Source organism: Ictidomys tridecemlineatus, chromosome 8 (assembly GCF_052094955.1).
Source record: "Ictidomys tridecemlineatus isolate mIctTri1 chromosome 8, mIctTri1.hap1, whole genome shotgun sequence".
NCBI classification, from domain to species: Eukaryota; Metazoa; Chordata; class Mammalia; order Rodentia; family Sciuridae; genus Ictidomys; species Ictidomys tridecemlineatus.
Window position 1 is genome coordinate 133,555,043 of NC_135484.1, and position 17,130 is coordinate 133,572,172.

The 17,130-nt window shown below is 52.3% G+C and overlaps 1 protein-coding gene across 1 annotated transcript; it reads left to right on the plus strand.

Annotated features, from left to right (window-relative positions):
• The first annotated feature begins 2,989 nt into the window (after positions 1 to 2,989).
• Foxc1 (forkhead box C1) lies at positions 2,990 to 7,031 on the plus strand. Its single transcript, XM_078020437.1, has one exon. The coding sequence runs from the start codon at positions 3,572 to 3,574 to the stop codon at positions 5,228 to 5,230; it is 1,659 nt and encodes a 552-aa protein (XP_077876563.1). The 5' UTR covers positions 2,990 to 3,571; the 3' UTR covers positions 5,231 to 7,031.
• The last annotated feature ends 10,099 nt before the right edge of the window (positions 7,032 to 17,130 follow it).

The window sequence follows — 17,130 nt, forward strand, 5'->3', positions numbered from 1 at the left end:
TAACCGGGCATTTCCTGGAATGCGTGCCACCTCCCCCTTCCTGGTGCTTTTGCGTAGGAGGGGCCCAGAGGGATCTTGTTTTAAACCTTGCTGTGACGTCATGCCCCCTACTCAGAGCAAGAACCCTCAGGTGGGCCCGGAAAATTGCCACCGGGCCTGGAGAGTCAAGGAGGGGAATGAGGTGGGGTGCGCCGAGCGACGCTTCCACTACACATCCATTACTGCTGTCGCCTGCGGGGCCTTCAGGCTGCAAGTACTCGAGGTGTCAAAAAGAAGCCGAAAAGGTTCTGCGGGGGGCCTTTCTGCCAATTAGATCTGGGTTCTAGGGGAGACGGACGACTGAGCTACCCTTGTAGCAACAGAAAAGGAGAATCAAAAACCTTAGCCTGAAAATAAAAATTTTAACCTGTTTCCCAAAAGACTTCATGTCGGTGTCTTAATGTTCAAACAACCTCCTAAGTAACAATAATAAAATAAGTAAAGTGCTTGAAATACAATCAACCCGTTTACTGGAGGTTTGCTTCCGAATAAGCTTATAAAACACAAATGCAAATATCTTTTCCTGGCGAATATCCAGAGCTAAACCAGTGGAAAGCTGATCTTTATAAAACTGCGCCCCTCCATTCTCCCCTCCACCCCGACCCTGCAAGCCAGATACTAATTTCACAACGGCAATTTCTGTACCCAAAGCGGGGAACTGAGAGCGTCCGAGCAGTTCGATTTGCAATTTACATAACAAGCTGTTTACACTTCCCTGGGCTGGAGGGAAGCTGGAGACTGTGGATTGGAGGGGGGGGGGGGGTAGCGGAGTACACTGTCTGTTGCAAAACCCGGCCTGCTGGTGTTTCCCACGTTCGGAAAACATCTAGATGAGTTGCTGAACTCTGCATTTCTCTCCAAGTACTAGGAGCAGTGCAAACGCGAAGACTCAATTCACCAAAAGCTAAGGTGTTTAGGGGGTTCACTTTCTTATTGTCCTCCAGGTTGAAGTCAGACCCCCCACACATACACACACACTTAAAGTCTCCTCCAAAGGAGCTGAAACGACCTTCAGGTTCAGGGATAGGGTTGGACACCAAATCATGGGGCTTAACCACACCCCTACCATACCCAAATGTCTTTAGAATCACCAGCTAGATGATTCTGTTAGAAAACTTAGTGTTTCTTCCAACCCAGGACTGCAAATAACCCCAGACAGGGAGCTCAAGTGACCCAAACGCACTGCAGGCCAGGAGGCAACTGCCTCTGGATTTTCCTAACTTCCGGGCAACCCTACCCCTTCACACGCCAAAAAAAAAAAAAAAAAAGAATTCTCGAAACAGCAAATCTTTCTCTTCCCTTGAAGTAAATATCCATTTTAGGTGTGTGTGTGCGCGTGCGTGTGTGTTTTCAAGTGACTCAGAGCTGTTCCAGCTACATAAGTTAGCATCCTTAACATTTAACAACCGAAGCTGCAATTAGAATTTTCGAGGAAAAAAGCTAGGAAGGCAGGATTCAAACTGGGAAGCCAAAGGGAGCTCCCAACAAGTCCTTGAGTTAAAGAACGTCAGAAATTGGAGAAGCGGAGGTGTAAAATGCACCACGCATACTTCTTCACAGTCTCTTAAACTAGCTATTTCTCCTGGCTTCTAGTAAAGGACCTCTTGTCCAGCCTCGGAAGGGTATTTATTAAAAAGTTGCTGAAAAGTAGAATCGCACCGAAGGCGGAGAAAGGCCGGTCCCTTTCCTGCTCCTTCGTTTCGTTCCCTCTCATTTCTTTTCTTCCTATCCCATCCCAGTCACCCAGAGGCTGCAAGCACCCAGTCGTAAGCACAGGACGCGGGGGAGGCAGCGGAAGGGGCATTCTGCGCTCCTACCCCCAGAATCTTTGAGCCGCCCTACAGGTGGGATTCTGAACATCTCCCAAACACATCCTTTATCTCTGGGAGACGTGTGGAGATAGAGATTGGCCTGGGGGAAGCATTAAGCTCTTAGACGTGCTTCTTTGCTTTTTGTCATCACACCTGCTGAAGTCACTGAGCGCACAGCTTGACCAGAAACGTGAGGGGTGGGAAGAGACATTAGGTGAGCCGGGAGCTGGGGGACCCTTCGCGGAGGACGAGTGGGGAAGAACGTGGGGAAGTTGCCGGCTCCTACGGCACGCGCCGCCGGTACCCTCGGGCAGCCAAGGGCCCTGGAGCGCCTAGGAATAAGGCGACCTGTAGTGAAGAGGGCAGTCTACAGGGACGAGCTAAGGTCCTGACTCCTAGCAGGGACACGTATCCCCTTTCCTTATTTCGACTAGAAAAAGGTAATGTAAGGAGTCTAGGTGTGGCGACCACACTTTCCCCACTGAAAACTGCGGGGATGTGACTGAGCCCTCAAAATAGTGTGCCCTTTGGGACTGAGTTCAGGGCGGGAAGAGACCTCCAGGTGTGTGTGTTTGGGGGTGGGGGGGATTAGAGACGTCGGTGTACCGAGTAAGAGTGGCGATTGGAGGGAGAGGAAAGGGGGTGGTGGGGGGAGAAAAGGTGGGCAGATAGGCAGAGAGGCCCGGGAAACCCCGGCGCTGGAGCCAGGTGTATCGGCGAAGGAATGGGAGAGAGCCAGAGCGAGGCGGGGCCCGAGGACTCAGTGGGCATTTGGGAGCGGTGGATCGAAGAGGGTCTGCTTGAGGCCCTAGGAAGGGCATAGGAAGTCTGCGGGAACAATGGGAATTCGTGCGGATGGCCCAGAATGAGAGGTAGTGCCGGGCGCCAGAGGTGAGCTGGTGGGTCTCGGGGGGTGAACTGACCACCGTCTCTTGACCCGCGCGGGCAGGGGCACGGGCGCGAGGCCCGGGTGGCCGGCGCGCGTGTGGTCAGCCCCGCGGTCCTCCGGCCGCGGGGCGCGGGCCGGTCGGGCTCGGCCTTCGGCTCATTCAGAGGCGGTTCTCGCCTCCCATTGGCTGCCGCCGCCGTAGCGGGGCGGGGCTCCGCTGCCCGGAAAAAAATGTAACTGCGTAAAAAAGTCCTCGCCTGGGTGACGGATGCTCAAAAGTTCAGAAGTTTTCCCAATGCTTCCTTAAGCGGCCGGCGCGCGAGAGACTGAAAAAAGGTGACGCGGGGCCCGGGAAGGCGGCCGGCGCGCTGCCCCCCCCCCCGCCCCTGGTTATTTGGCCGCCTTCGCCGGCAGTTCGGGGCAGTCTCCTGGAAGGCGCAGGCAGTGTGGCGAGAAGGGCGCCTTCTTGTTTTTTATTTTTGGCTCTTTTTTTCCGTTTGTGCCTGGAAGTTGTTCTGCGAGTTCCTCCAAGGCGGTTAGCCGCATCCTCGTCGGGCCCTCTCCCCTCTCAGCGACCCTCCCTCGCGGCTGCCGCGGGTCCCGAGGTGGCCGGAGGCGCCCCAAGAGCCCCAGCGAGCGCAGGGAGAGGCCGCGCAACCCAAGGCGCTGGGAGGCGGCGGCGGCCGAGCCAGACGCAGCGCGCCGGGCCAGCACCAGCTCGGCGGGGCCGGGACTCGGACTCGGACTCAGCGGCCGGCGCGGCGCGGCCGGGCCGGAGCGAGGGTGGGGGGCGGCGGGCGGCGCGGGGCGGCGGCGGCGGCGAGCCGGGGCCATGCAGGCGCGCTACTCCGTGTCCAGCCCCAACTCCCTGGGAGTGGTGCCCTACCTCGGCGGCGAGCAGAGCTACTACCGCGCGGCGGCGGCAGCGGCCGGGGGCGGCTACACAGCCATGCCGGCCCCCATGAGCGTGTACTCGCACCCGGCACACGCCGAGCAATACCCGGGCGGCATGGCGCGCGCCTACGGGCCCTACACGCCCCAGCCACAGCCCAAGGATATGGTGAAGCCGCCCTACAGCTACATCGCGCTCATCACCATGGCCATCCAAAATGCCCCGGACAAGAAGATCACCCTCAACGGCATCTACCAGTTCATCATGGACCGTTTCCCCTTCTACCGGGACAATAAGCAGGGCTGGCAGAACAGCATCCGCCACAACCTCTCGCTCAACGAGTGCTTCGTGAAGGTGCCCCGCGACGACAAGAAGCCGGGCAAGGGCAGCTACTGGACGCTGGACCCGGACTCCTACAACATGTTCGAGAACGGCAGCTTCCTGCGGCGGCGACGGCGCTTCAAGAAAAAGGACGCGGTGAAGGACAAGGAGGAGAAGGACCGGCTGCACCTCAAAGAGCCTCCGCCACCGCCGCCAGGCCGCCAGCCTCCGCCCGCGCCGCCGGAGCAGGCAGACGGCGCCGCTCCCGGACCGCAGCCGCCGCCGGTGCGCATCCAGGACATCAAGACTGAGAACGGTACGTGCCCCTCGCCGCCCCAGCCCCTGTCCCCGGCCGCCGCCCTGGGTAGCGGCAGCGCCGCCACGGTGCCCAAAATTGAGAGCCCCGACAGCAGCAGCAGCAGTCTGTCGAGCGGGAGCAGCCCTCCGGGCAGCCTGCCTTCGGCGCGACCGCTGAGCCTGGACGGTGCGGATCCCGCACCGCCTCCGCAGTCCGCGCAACCTGCGCCGCCGCCACACCACAGCCAGGGTTTCAGCGTGGACAACATCATGACTTCACTCCGGGGGTCGCCTCAGGGCACAGCCGCGGAGCTCAGCTCTGGCCTCCTGGCCTCGGCGGCCGCGTCCTCGCGCGCGGGCATCGCACCCCCGCTGACGCTCGGAGCCTACTCGCCCGGCCAGAGCTCCCTCTACAGCTCCCCCTGCAGCCAGAGCTCCAGCGCCGGCAGCTCCGGCGGAGGCGGCGGCGGGGGCGGCGGGGGCGGCGCTGGGGGCGCTGGGGGCGCCGGGACCTACCACTGCAACCTGCAGGCCATGAGCCTGTATGCCGCCGGCGAACGCGGCGGCCACTTGCAGGGCGCACCCGGGGGCGCGGGCGGCTCAGCAGTGGAAGACTCCCTGCCTGACTACTCTTTGCCTCCAGTCACCAGCAGCAGCTCATCGTCCCTGAGTCACGGCGGGGGCGGCCAGGAGACCGGCCACCACCCTGCAGCCCACCAAGGCCGGCTCACCTCATGGTACCTGAACCAGGCGGGCGGTGACCTGGGCCATTTGGCGAGCGCGGCGGCGGCGGCGGCGGCCGCGGGCTACCCCGGGCAGCAGCAGAACTTCCACTCGGTGCGGGAGATGTTTGAGTCGCAGCGGATCGGCTTGAACAACTCTCCGGTGAACGGGAATAGTAGCTGTCAGATGGCCTTCCCTGCCAGCCAGTCTCTGTATCGCACGTCCGGGGCTTTTGTCTATGACTGTAGCAAGTTTTGACCCCCTTCCTGGTCCTGGCACCGTCAAAGCCGAACTGAATAGAATCCCAAAGCAGGAACAGCCGAAAGAATCCATCAATGCAAAATCGAAACTAAAAAATATGCAATTTAAAATACGAGAGATATTCAGCACACCAGCAAACCGATTCCCTTCCCAAATTCAACTCACCAGCACCAGCTCAAAGAAAACTATTTTCTTAAAAGATTAATCCAGAGCCACGTCCACTTTGCCTTATCTAAATAAACAAAAACGTAAACTATTTTGTACAGAGACAGCAAAATCATGGTTTATTAAAGGACAGTGTTACTCCAGATAACACGTAAGTTTCTTCTTGCTTTTCAGAGACTCGCTTTCCTGCTCCTCTCCTCTCCCTTCCCTGCCTTCTTCCTTGCCTCTCACCTGTAAGATATTATTTTATCCTATGTTGAAAGGAGGGAGAAAGTCCCCGTATATGAAAATCGCTTTCTTTTTATTCATGGACTTGTTTTAAAATGTAAATTGCAACATAGTAATTTATTTTTAATTTGTAGTTGGATGTCGTGGACCAAACGCCAGAAAGTGTTTCCAAAACCTGACGTTAAATTGTCTGAAACTTTAAATTGTGCTTTTTTTCCTCATTATAAAAAGGGAAACTGTATTAATCTTATTCTATCATCTTTTCTTTCTTTTTTGTTGAACATATTCATTGTTTGTTTATTAATAAATTGCCATTCAGTTTGAATGAGACCTATGTCTGGATACTTTAATACAGCTTTAATATAAAGAAAGATTTCAGAGATAAAACACACTAGGAGTTACCTGCTCTCCGCCTAAATCTCTGAAAAAGAGAAACTCTCTGACTAGTCCATGTAAAATTTCACTGAAATTCTTTTTGTTTAGATTTTTTTTTCCTGCAGCATCTTCTGCAAAATGTACTGTACAGTCAACTTGCTTTGTGGCTAGTAAAAAAAAAGATAATTTCCTAAACAGATTTGAGTTGGCATATAAACAAATACTTTTTTCTCAGTAATGACAGAACATGATTTGGAAATCTTAAGCCCATGAATCAGCAGCAGTCTTACTACAGTGATACCTGTGTGTAGAGAGATGCAAATGTGCCTGAAGATATACACAGATGGATATTTGGCTCATGTTTCCCATATAAAATTGCATTGCATATTATACATCCCTGTGAGCCAGATGCTGAATAGATTTTTTTTCCTATTAATTTCAGTCTTTTGTAAGAGGAAAAATAAACCAGTTTTTAAGTATATGTATATAACTCATCCACATTTACAATCCTTCGTTTGTTATGTAGAAGGGTCGATTTTTTTTTTTAAGATACAAATATACTGCGGGTTGGAAAGGGATATTTAATCTTTGGGTAACTATTTTAGAAGATATGTTTGTAGAACAATTATTTTTGAAAAAAAGATTTAAAGTAATAACAAGAAGGAAGGCGACAAGGGCAGAACATTTAGTCTGGGGTGGTTTCTTTTCAAACCAATTTTTTCTTGTTAATTTACAGTTAAACCTAGGGGGCAATTCGAATTGCCCCCTCCCCCCTTTTGTAAATAACCCAGGAAATGTAATAAATTCATTATCTTAGGGTGATCTGCCCTGTCAATCAGACTTTGGGGAGATGGCGATTTGATTACAGACATTCAGGGCCTTTCAGTTTGTTTTCGAGATAATGCAGTTTCCTATCTGCCGCTCCTATCTAGAGACAACACTTAAGCAGTAATTGCAGTTGCTTGTTGTCAAAATTTGATCATTGTTAAAGGATTGCTGCAAATAAATACACTCTAATTTCAGTCAAAAACTTCTCTACGTGGCCTCTGATTCGCTCGCTCCCCTCCCCCAGAGCCGTAACCTAGTAGCCGGGGAAGATCGCAGCGGTGCTGGCGCGGTGTCTCGGTTCGGGTCAGGCCGGCTCTGGCTGGCATTTTTAAATCTTCTAGGTCCTAGGTCCTAAGGCTGCTTGGAGTTTCTTAGGATTCTCCTTTCCTGGGGGATAAGATGGGGAGAGGGGGTGAAAGGAAAGAATCCACCGACCAATCTAGTGGAGTTGGTGCTTTGCTCCATTTTGGGGAACCCAAGGTGGAGCTGGGATCTGCGTGCAAAGGGTCTGGTGGCCAGAGCTGGGTTGTCTAGGCCCGGATGGGGAGCGGCAGCAGGTGACCCTACGGCCCTGTCGGGTTGACAGGCTTCGAGGCTGAGTAGCTGGAGAGCGTACACTTCTCGGTAAATCTGGTGCAACTCTTTGCAGAGGGGAGTGGGGGTGGCTAGTGGAGCCCCGTGGCCCACCGCTGGCTTTCCAGCTGGGGCCCCGAAATCTTGCGAGTGGCGTCGGACCCCGACGCCGGCTTCTGGGACGCGGCTCCCGGATGGGAACGCTCTTCAGCTAATTAGCTGTAATTACCCACTGCGGCCCGGGGCCCGGCTTCTGTTGGCGTTTGGAGCTCTTTCCTCCTCCCACGCCCGCCCCCGCCCCGCCGCCTCCCTCCACGGATTCCCGACCTCGCCTCCGCGGCCTCCTCCCGAAATAAGTTGTTTGGGGGGAGAAAATAGAGTCAAAGGAGACCTCTGTTAGGTCTGATGGGTTAATCACAGGTTGCGTCGGGATGCCGGGAAGACCGCGCGGAGCGGAAGGTGGCCAGGAGCAGGCGTGTGTGAGTGCCGAGGACCAGGGTCGCCGGCACGGAAGACGCACCTTGGGGCCCTGGCGTTCGCGCCTGGGGCAGACGCCGAGGAGTTCGCTCCCCTCCTCGCCCCGCGACTCCGACCGGCGCTGCCGGGCCCCACAAGTGCTCCCATTTCCTTCTTGCTCGTCACCTTCGTTTTGGAGACACACGTGTGTTTGGGAGCCCAGCCGGGTTGGAAAGGTCAGAGGCACTTCATTGCTCACGGGTGACAGCGCGCCCCACAGCCTCGGCAAGCACAGGGCCCGGGACCACTGGTTTGCACGACCACCTCCCAAGTCCTACAGGGTCCCCAATCCGTCAACCTTGGCCTGGCCGTGCCGGACCTGTCCGGGCTAGCGCTGTGGCCCCAGGCAGCCTCCAACGCAGGGCTGCGTCCTTGTGCAGTGTGTGAGGTCGGTTTACAGACGCCACAAATCACTTGGCAGTGGCCAGGCAGGAAGTCGCTGGGCCTAAAGAACGCGAGAGGCCTGTGTACGTGAGGCCAGCTCCGCGTGTTTGGGGTCCACGTGCCCGCAGCCCCCGCCATCTCCGTGGGCCTCGCCTTTGAAGCCCTAAGGATGTCGCCGCCTCAGCCGGCCGTGGGCCTCACCCCAGCCTGGCCCTGTAGAGCTAGGTGGGCTTCTTCTAGGCCGCGCTGCTCCGAGGGGTGGCCTGCGGGACAGCTAGGTCTGCGCCCCGCACGCCTCCCTGGAGTGCACTCGGCCTGCCCAGAATCCGGCAGCTGGGGAGAGCTTGGCAAAGCGAAGAGCCGGCAGGTTCCCAGCAGGGCCCTTCCCGAGCACGCCAGAGTGTGGAGTGGGCTCCTTGTAGTCCTTCCTATTTGGACCCTGCAGCTGGTGAGAAACCGGCTGTGCCTATGGAGTTGTGACTTCTGTGACCGGCGGGGCCCCTCTCACCACAGCTCCTGGGAATGTTTCCCTGCGTGCCAGAGGAGAGTTTCTCAACTATTTTCATCCTCTTCGATTTGAAGTTTGAAAAATTAGGCATGGAAGACATATGGGTCTATGAAGGTGTTTGTATTTATTTCTGCACGGTTTGCCTACATAATAGTTTAGAAACTAATTGTGAGTGGGAGACGAGAAGGTCTGCTCCTTATTCTTTTTAAAAATCACAAATGTATAATTTTTCTACCATCAATACGTTTACTTTTGAATTTTCATATCCAAATTCAAGAAAAAAACAATTTGTGACATTATTTAACCTGGAACTTCTTACTCTGGTGGTTCACATGTTTGAGTTTTACTCTTTTTTTTTTTGTTAATTATAAGGATTTTTTTCTGTAAAATGTTCTGAGAAAAATTTCTTGATATTTTAACTGCTAGTCAGTTCATTTTGAAATTAGTCTGCTGATGGCAGGCAGGGTCCGGTTGGAAGAATCAGCTAATTTTGTAAACTGCCTCTGTAGAAAGCTTTGGATAATAAGTATTTTGTCCTTTATACGCAAGTGGGGTATGTTTATTTTCTTAGCAATATATACTATGAGTGCACGAATGCTAGCATGCTATATGCCACATAAAATCTTGCATTTGGCATAATGCATGTGTGGTAGGAACACGTGCTGTTTTGTAGGGTTATGTAGTTAGCAGGCCTTTTTCACCAGGCTGCATGCAAACAAGCATGCATTTTACAATCTATCATTCCACACAGTTTGTGTCATTAATAATCGATGTTTGCAGAAGAATAAGGCTCAATTGTACTGGTTGCCTGTAAGCTCCTGGCTGTTTCCTGTCGGGTCAGAAACAAGGGTCAGGAAACAAGAGTGCCTTATAGCCCTTTTGGGCTCTCCCTAACTTTGATAGGTGAAGAAAGTCATGACACTTTTTCTCTTTCACCCTGTTCACTTGGGGGCCGGGAGAGTCTTGGGTTTTAGGGTGGAAAGCCATTAGTTTTGTTCTTAATGGTGTAAAAGTGGAGAGACCCTGAACTATGCATGTTCAGGCAGCCTGGTCTGACAGCCCAGGAGGGACAAGAGGCATCCATACTCTATCCAAGCCTTAGGCAACCAAATCGGTATTCTTCCGGGCTGTTAGTGTTACTAACAGCAAACAGGGTTGTAATGACACTTTTTTTTTCTACCCGCATCTCACATCTTAGCTCTCTAGGAGAGGGACCCCTTTTGTTTTTGAGTGCACCACTGGGTCCTGCTTGGTGTTTCAGAGCCTTCTTTTTTGACTCTTCTCTACTCATTTCATGGCTGGTTCATGAAACCATTAGCCCTTCCCATCTATTCAAAAACAAATGTGTTAGGGGTAAGATTGATGGTGGTCTAGTAATAAAACTGGCCGGCAGGACAGAATATGATTTGATGTGGGCAGGGACTCCCCGCCCAGCAGAAAGATTAGGGTGTGGGGAGTAAAGGGACCAAGAGGGGTCCAGCAGCGCAGGAGAACTTCCAACAAGGGATGTTTGATTTATTCAGACAGTGACCACTTGGCAGGAAAGTAAATCCACAGAGATTGGCCAGGGGACCCAAATGCCAGCCTTAGACACCCTACTTCTCTGAAATCTCTTATTTGAATTTATAACCCAGCCAAAAGTTTCCTGGTAAAGAGACTTTATTAATGGCATTTTTGCTCCCACTTTCCTATTTGGGCCCTACCTCTATAGTTAATTTTCCTTCCTTCTTTATTCCAGCCCCCACTTTCTGAGTGTGTATCCAACATAACCATTAAGTTGTATGTATCTCTGTTTCTTCGTCTTTCTCTTTTCCCCATCCTTGCCCTAAGGCCCCTGGAGTTTTTCCCGGATGTCCCCTGCTCCCAGTTTGCACTGCCTCTGGTGGCCTCAAGACCCACCCTGTGCGGAGCCTTCTGGGGGATGGGCCAGATGCAGCCTGAGGGAGCTTTCACCGAGGCCTTGAATAGACCTGGGGCCACACAGGAGCAGAACTGTCAGGTTCCAGGTCCAAGTTTGGTTGGGAAAGGAACAATACTTAATTAAATGAATTCCAGCTCCAAAACCCATCCAGGAGAGTGAAAGCCACTTCTCCACCAACATTCTCAACGTGATTAGGAGTGGAAAATTGAGCAAAATGTACCATGTCTGCCTTATTGGAAACCAAAATAAGGTACAGAGAGCATAGAGCTCGACAGACCTTTTTTGCCTCCGTTCCCATCTTACCTTGGCTCCTAAGAAACTCTGTTTTATATTAGTTTTTTTTTATTGTTTACTTGATTTTTTCCCTCACTGATTTTAAATTTGTAGCATATTGAGCGTATTATAGGAGATGCAGTAGGATCTGGAATTTCCTTGCATGTAGGCCCCAGTCTGTCTTGGAGAAGAGCAGAGCTCCCTCTCCAAGGAGAGGCCAGGATTTGAGGATAGGCTGGGTCAGCTGGACCTGAGAGAGGGCCAGGCATTGCTTCCAGCTCAGAATCTCCCAGCCTGGGGTCAGGAGGGTAAATTAGAAAGCCTCCGTGTCACTTCCCAAGGCCCCTTGCCCTAAGGATGTGTCTCTCCCAAAGAGCATGTTTCTTCCAGTCTACCCACAGGCCCCTTCAAACCTGATGGTTTTGGAAGGCCTTGTTCCACTAGACTTCCTACCCTCTTCTCTCAGCTGCCCCTACAGGTTGCTCTCAGGAAGGGGACTGGGTGGGCTGCCTGTTTGCCCTTAAATCAAAATAGCTTGGTGCTACTTGGGTGGGCATGGGAGAGCAATTTGTGTGTCCAGTGGGAGCAGCATAGGGTGGTCAGGGCTGGGCAGCTGAGGTTTCTTTCCTGACCTGGGTGGTAGGACCCCCTGGCAGGGTAGAGAGGTGAGGAAGGCTCAACCCAGGGGCTGGGGAACTAGAATTTGGGGGGAATGAGAGGGTCTGCTGAAAGGCTTTGGGGACAAAACGGAGGGAAAGACAGTGGCAAATGGGGTGGTGCGACAGAAAGAGAGGGAGGAAAGGAGGTGGGGGGAGAGGGAGAGGGAGAGGGAGAGGGAGAGGGAGAGGGAGAGAGAGAGAGAGAGAGAGAGAGAGAGAGAGAGAGAGAGAATGAGAATGGGAATGAATATGAATCCCCCCTCCCATACCTTCTCCAGGGAAAAAGCAGGAAAACCAACACATTTAGCGCCATTAACTCTTAAAGGCCTCGGCATTTCCTTCAGTATAAAAGCAGGTCATTGGTCCCGGAGGCTCGTTAATGGCTACAGACGTGCAAACCGGACAGGGCTGAGGAACATATGTTTCAGTCGAGATTGGATTCTTAAAAAATCTGCTGGTAGGGGAAAAACGAAAACTGTTCTCTGAGTCGAGCGAAATCGGCATTTCCGCTGGTGCAGAAAGGAGCCTTTAGTATAGTCCCAGGAGACCGACGTGCGGGAGGGAAGGGGACGGGGGTGGCCCAACCGGGTCCGCAGCCTGCGCGGGGTCTGCAGCCAGGGTTCGCCCGCCGGTGGGGTCGGGCCTGAGGCCTTTCCAGAGTCTAGGTACCCAGGACAGCCCTGGCTACTGAGCCCGAGGCTTCTTTTCAATTCCAAAGATCAGTTTTGTTATTGTGGCCGGGCACGCTAGTTTGGGCAAGAGAGTGTGGGCTAGCCGGGGGCGAGGGGCGCAACCCCCAGAGACACCAGGCTAAGTTGCTGGGGAGAGCTCTGGAGAGGAGACCCATGTGGCTTCCCCAGTCAAGGGCGGTGTGGGTGTTAGCTATTCCCAGAGAGCGCCCAGGGGTTGGTGTCCCTGATCACCGGTGGTCCCGGGTCTCTGCGCGCACCTTAGCCCCCCCCCCCGCCCCGCTTTACGTCGATAGACTATCCGGGAGGTGCGGGGCAGGACTTTCAGTGTGTGCCAAAACAATAATGTGACATGTTCCTCCAGCATTTGTCCGCTGGCTCCAGGGAAGGCCTACCCGGCAGCCCCGACCGGGAGTCGTGTCCTCAGAGCCGAGGAGAAAAGGCCATCCTCTCCCGGGTGCAGCCGCGCGCTTCCCGCGCCGGGCGCTGCTGGGCAAAGAGGCACAACAGGAAGGCTTCGCCAGAGGGCCCTTCCCAGGCAGTTTCCTCGCCATAAAAAGCCAGACTCCAGCCGAGGTCCTGACCCCTTCCAAATATACATTCTCTCGCCCTCGGCCCGCCACTCCAGCCCGGCCTTCGGGCTGTGCAGCTTCTTCTCAGGCCGGCAGGGACCCAGTGCCGCCCCGAAGCATCGGGAGTCCGGGGAGCCCCAATTTGTGGCCTTCCCTTGTTCACCAGCTCCCTTGCCCTCGTGCTGTTGGCCTGAAGGCTGCCGCGCAGCGCACCAGTGAGCCCAGGGCCACAGTTGTGAGGGTTTTCTTTTTATGAATGACAATGCTTTCTCACCTCACCTCTGCTCTGGAACCCCCCCCCCCCCAGTTGGGAAGCGGGAGGCTGCTGGCCACTGTACACATGCAGGGTCCGAGCCCGCTGGGGCCTGAGTTAAGGGACTCCTGGCCTGCGCATGCGCACGCGCGGCGCCTCCGGGTCCGTGGCGGTCAGCGGGCCCATTTAGCCTCTCCTTTGAGGCCGAAGCTTGGAAACCCAGAGATTTAGAGGCTCGCAGAAGGTCAAGGTGCTAGTGAGCTGGCCCAGGCCTCCGCATCGGGGATCTTCGCAGGGATCTTCGCAGCCACCTCGGCAGCGCACCCAGGCGGGCACCTTGGCCCCAAAATTCAGAGATCAAAGGGGCAGCATAAACTTGGACTTCTGCTGTGTGTGACCCTGACTCTGGAGGAAGGGCGGGAACCTGGGAGTGGGCGGTGGGGCCGGAGGTCAGGCCGAGATCTTGGGCCCCCAACAGTCATTCTTGCCCAGGAATCGTTTGAGGATGTGGTGGGGGGCCCTGCCATCATATTCTTTCTTAACTAGGACCTTGGGAAGATCTCTGGGGGTTCTGGTCACTTCCGGTGAGAGTCGCAGGAGAAGCCCACTACATGGAACTCTGCAGATTGCTGGGCAGCCTCGAAGGCCAGGGTCACCGAAACGGTGGTGGTCCAGTAGCAGGCCTTATCCCCAATGGCATGCTACCTGAAAATGTGTTCCACCAACCCCAGGTTATGTGGGGGGACAGGGACACGGTGGAACTAGGGGTGAGGAAGCAAGGGACTGCTGGGCACAGGGCAGCAGTGTCTCGCCCTACTTCCAAAAAAGACTCAGGCTCTGTGTTTTCAAAGGATACTGAGAACCATGGGAAGCCAGGACTGTAGGGTGTGAGCCACCTCTCAGAACTGCCTTGTGTCCCAGTTGTCCGCTGCTGTTTGTGAAAATTCTCAGTACCCCCAATTGTGAAATATCCCAGTGTTTGGGGAGGTGCAGATGGCATGCTGGGACTTTCTGATTTGTTTGTAACACACACACACACACACACACACACACACACACAAATCTTTGTGTGATACCCGCATGGGAGCTCCCCTACTCATGACATCCTCTGAGTAATTAAGGCTACAGTGCCAGGATTGATGGGAAAATATTCCATGTATGAATTGGATTCTTTGGGATACTCTTTAAAACAGAATGCCAAATACAAATACCTTTTGCTTTGAGGTGTTTTGGGGGGAGGGCTTAGAAAGTTGTTTATAAGTGATGCACTTGTTTGTTTAATTGCTGGGGATGTATCTGGGGCCAAATGCATTCTAGGTTAGGCAAATGCTCTACCCCTGAGCTACACCACCAACCCCAAGGTTATTATTTTAAAATAAAAACTTTTAAATGTTGCCTGTTGCTCCTAGTTTTAATAGCATAGAAAAAGTAGTATTCACCAGCAGCCCACCAACTTCTTGGCTGCCAGGGATATGGGGTTTGGTGGTTGGTGTTGGCAAGGCCATTAAAAGGGAATAAAAGAAGCCTGAAACGATTTCTATCTGATCACAGCACTGGATCTGCCCCTTACCTGGCACACAATTCAGACAGGCAATCTGGCTTCCTAAGGAGCCATCTTGTGCAGAGCATTATCTATGGAAGCACTTTAGCACTTTCCTTAAGGTGATGCAGCCCCACAGCCAGCCCTGGGCCCCTACACAGCTGCAGAGGTGTGACAGGTTTATTATGGTGGGGCCTAGCTCACTTGCTGGCTCATAATTCCTTCAAGAGCCGGCAGATAAAGCCCACAACTGGGGCTGGCAGGCAGGTCAGTTGGAAAGTGAGGCCACTGGGCAGCCCAAGTATCTATACTTGTCTTTCCTCTAATGAACAAATATGGGTTTGACTGCTTTGCCATAATAGTTGGGCATACTGAAAGTTTAACACTTAGTTTTTACCCACCCCCCAAAAAATCATGGTGGGAGATGTTTTATAATATTTAAAATTAATAGCCCAAATTTGCAAAGCAGGAAAAAGAGAATGCTTACAGGACAAAAGAAAATATATTGAAATGAAATTGAGATTTAAGATCGAAGAATCCCTTTAATATGGATTGTCTTGAAGGATGGCCACAGGAAAGAAAAATACAGAAGCAAATCTGTTCTTTTTTTCTCCTTTTAAACATACATCCCACAGGAGAACAAATGAACCCCCCTCCACCCTGCCATCAACTGAGGGGTCAGGAAGAATGAGGGAAGGTTGCAATTAACAACAGCTTGTTCCTTCAAAAACTGATGCTCCAGTCCATGTTGAGAAGTATAATTTAACAATGGCTGCACTGGAGTTGTATTAAACTCCTGCCTAGAATCTCTCCTACTCCTTCCTGACCAGCTTATGATGGCTTTGGGCTAAAAAGCCACAAAACATTGTATTAAATGGGGTTACTGTCAGCCTGAAGTCGCCTGAAATATTCTCTTCTGGGTGTGAGATGAAGGGCTAAGGTGGTCAGAGAAAAGGTGCCTGTCAGGGTCAAGGCAAAGAGGAGAGTGATTATTTCTGAGATTTGTATGTATATAATTGTGTTTGTGACAGTAGGTTTTTGAGTTGTGTTTGCAAGTGTTTGTGTGACAGTGTGTAAGATGTTATGTTGGTGAGTATATTTGTGAATGGATGTGTTTTGTGTGTGACAGTGTATGCTTTTGTGCAACAGTGTGTGTAAGTATCCATTTGTGAGTGTGTATATGTTTGTGTGTGCTTACCAGCCCTCCTAGTCCTGGAGGCTTGGTCTCTGAGGGACCATCTGCTTCCAATTAGCAGCATCCAGCTTGGGAGTTGGGAGAAGTCTCCTCCTGGGGCAGCTTCTGAGAACCGGGTGGGCCAGCTTAGGCTGCCCTAGTTCTGCTCCATGGAAGCTAAGGCCGCCCAGGCCAGCATGCTTTCACAGGGACTGGGGCAGCCACACAAAGAGCCCTCTCTCCTACACCAGCCGTTGGAGCCCTGATCCTCCCCCAGATCATAAACCTGCCTGAGAAGACATTCAGAAATAGTTCACCCGTACTCACACACGCATGTGCAAAGGCTAGAATTCCATTTGCTGTAAAGTTTTATTTTATTTTGCTTGGAAGAGAAGTGTGTAGGGGGAAAGAGTCCTGACCTAATTTATTCTAGGGCAAAATACTGTATTTCATGCGGGGGTATACACCTGTACACAACTCTTTGCTTGCTGCCTGGAGGTATTCTGTACATATTTCTGTCAACCTACTTGTAGCTCTACACTGTACATACACAGTTCAGGAGCATTTGCCTGTGGTCACACCCAGGACACCTAAATGATGCACTCAGTGAAACTGGGTCCAGTGATCTGAGGCTGGGCCTTAAATGTCTTTATTATAAATTCTAATTAACACTGACGTAGTTCAAGTGTGTAGCACAATGTCTGACACATATTAGGTACAATATAAATGGGTTGAATGAATTAAACCAAAATTCAGTTTAAAAAGTGATCTAGTACTGATGAGAAGAGGTTGTAAATAAGCATTGTGTGAAAGATTCTAGACCCCAAGGAAAGGAATGAGCGAAGACCTCTGGGTAACCCAGGGGCATGGAATGCTGCAACAATATTTACTTACCTTCAAGTTTCTTCTTGTAACCCCATTTCTCAAGCTTTCTTTTGAGATGGTGGGAGCCCAGTGGTTTCTAATTATAGTCAGCATAGACCAGAGAGGGTGTGAATGCCTCACTTCTACTGGAAATCAGTTTCCAGAGTAACATTGTTACCAAGAAGGGAAAGGAACGTCTCAGGCATCCACTATGGAGGGGACTCTCTGGAAGCCTACAGGGTCTTCCGAGCCCTGGCTTGAAGGGAGCAAAGCCTGGGGGAAACATTTCATTCCAAGGCATGGGTTTTGGCATTTTTGTTTGGGGCCCTTATAACTGTTTTTTATAACTTTGGAAAAACATAGTGACTCTGTTAA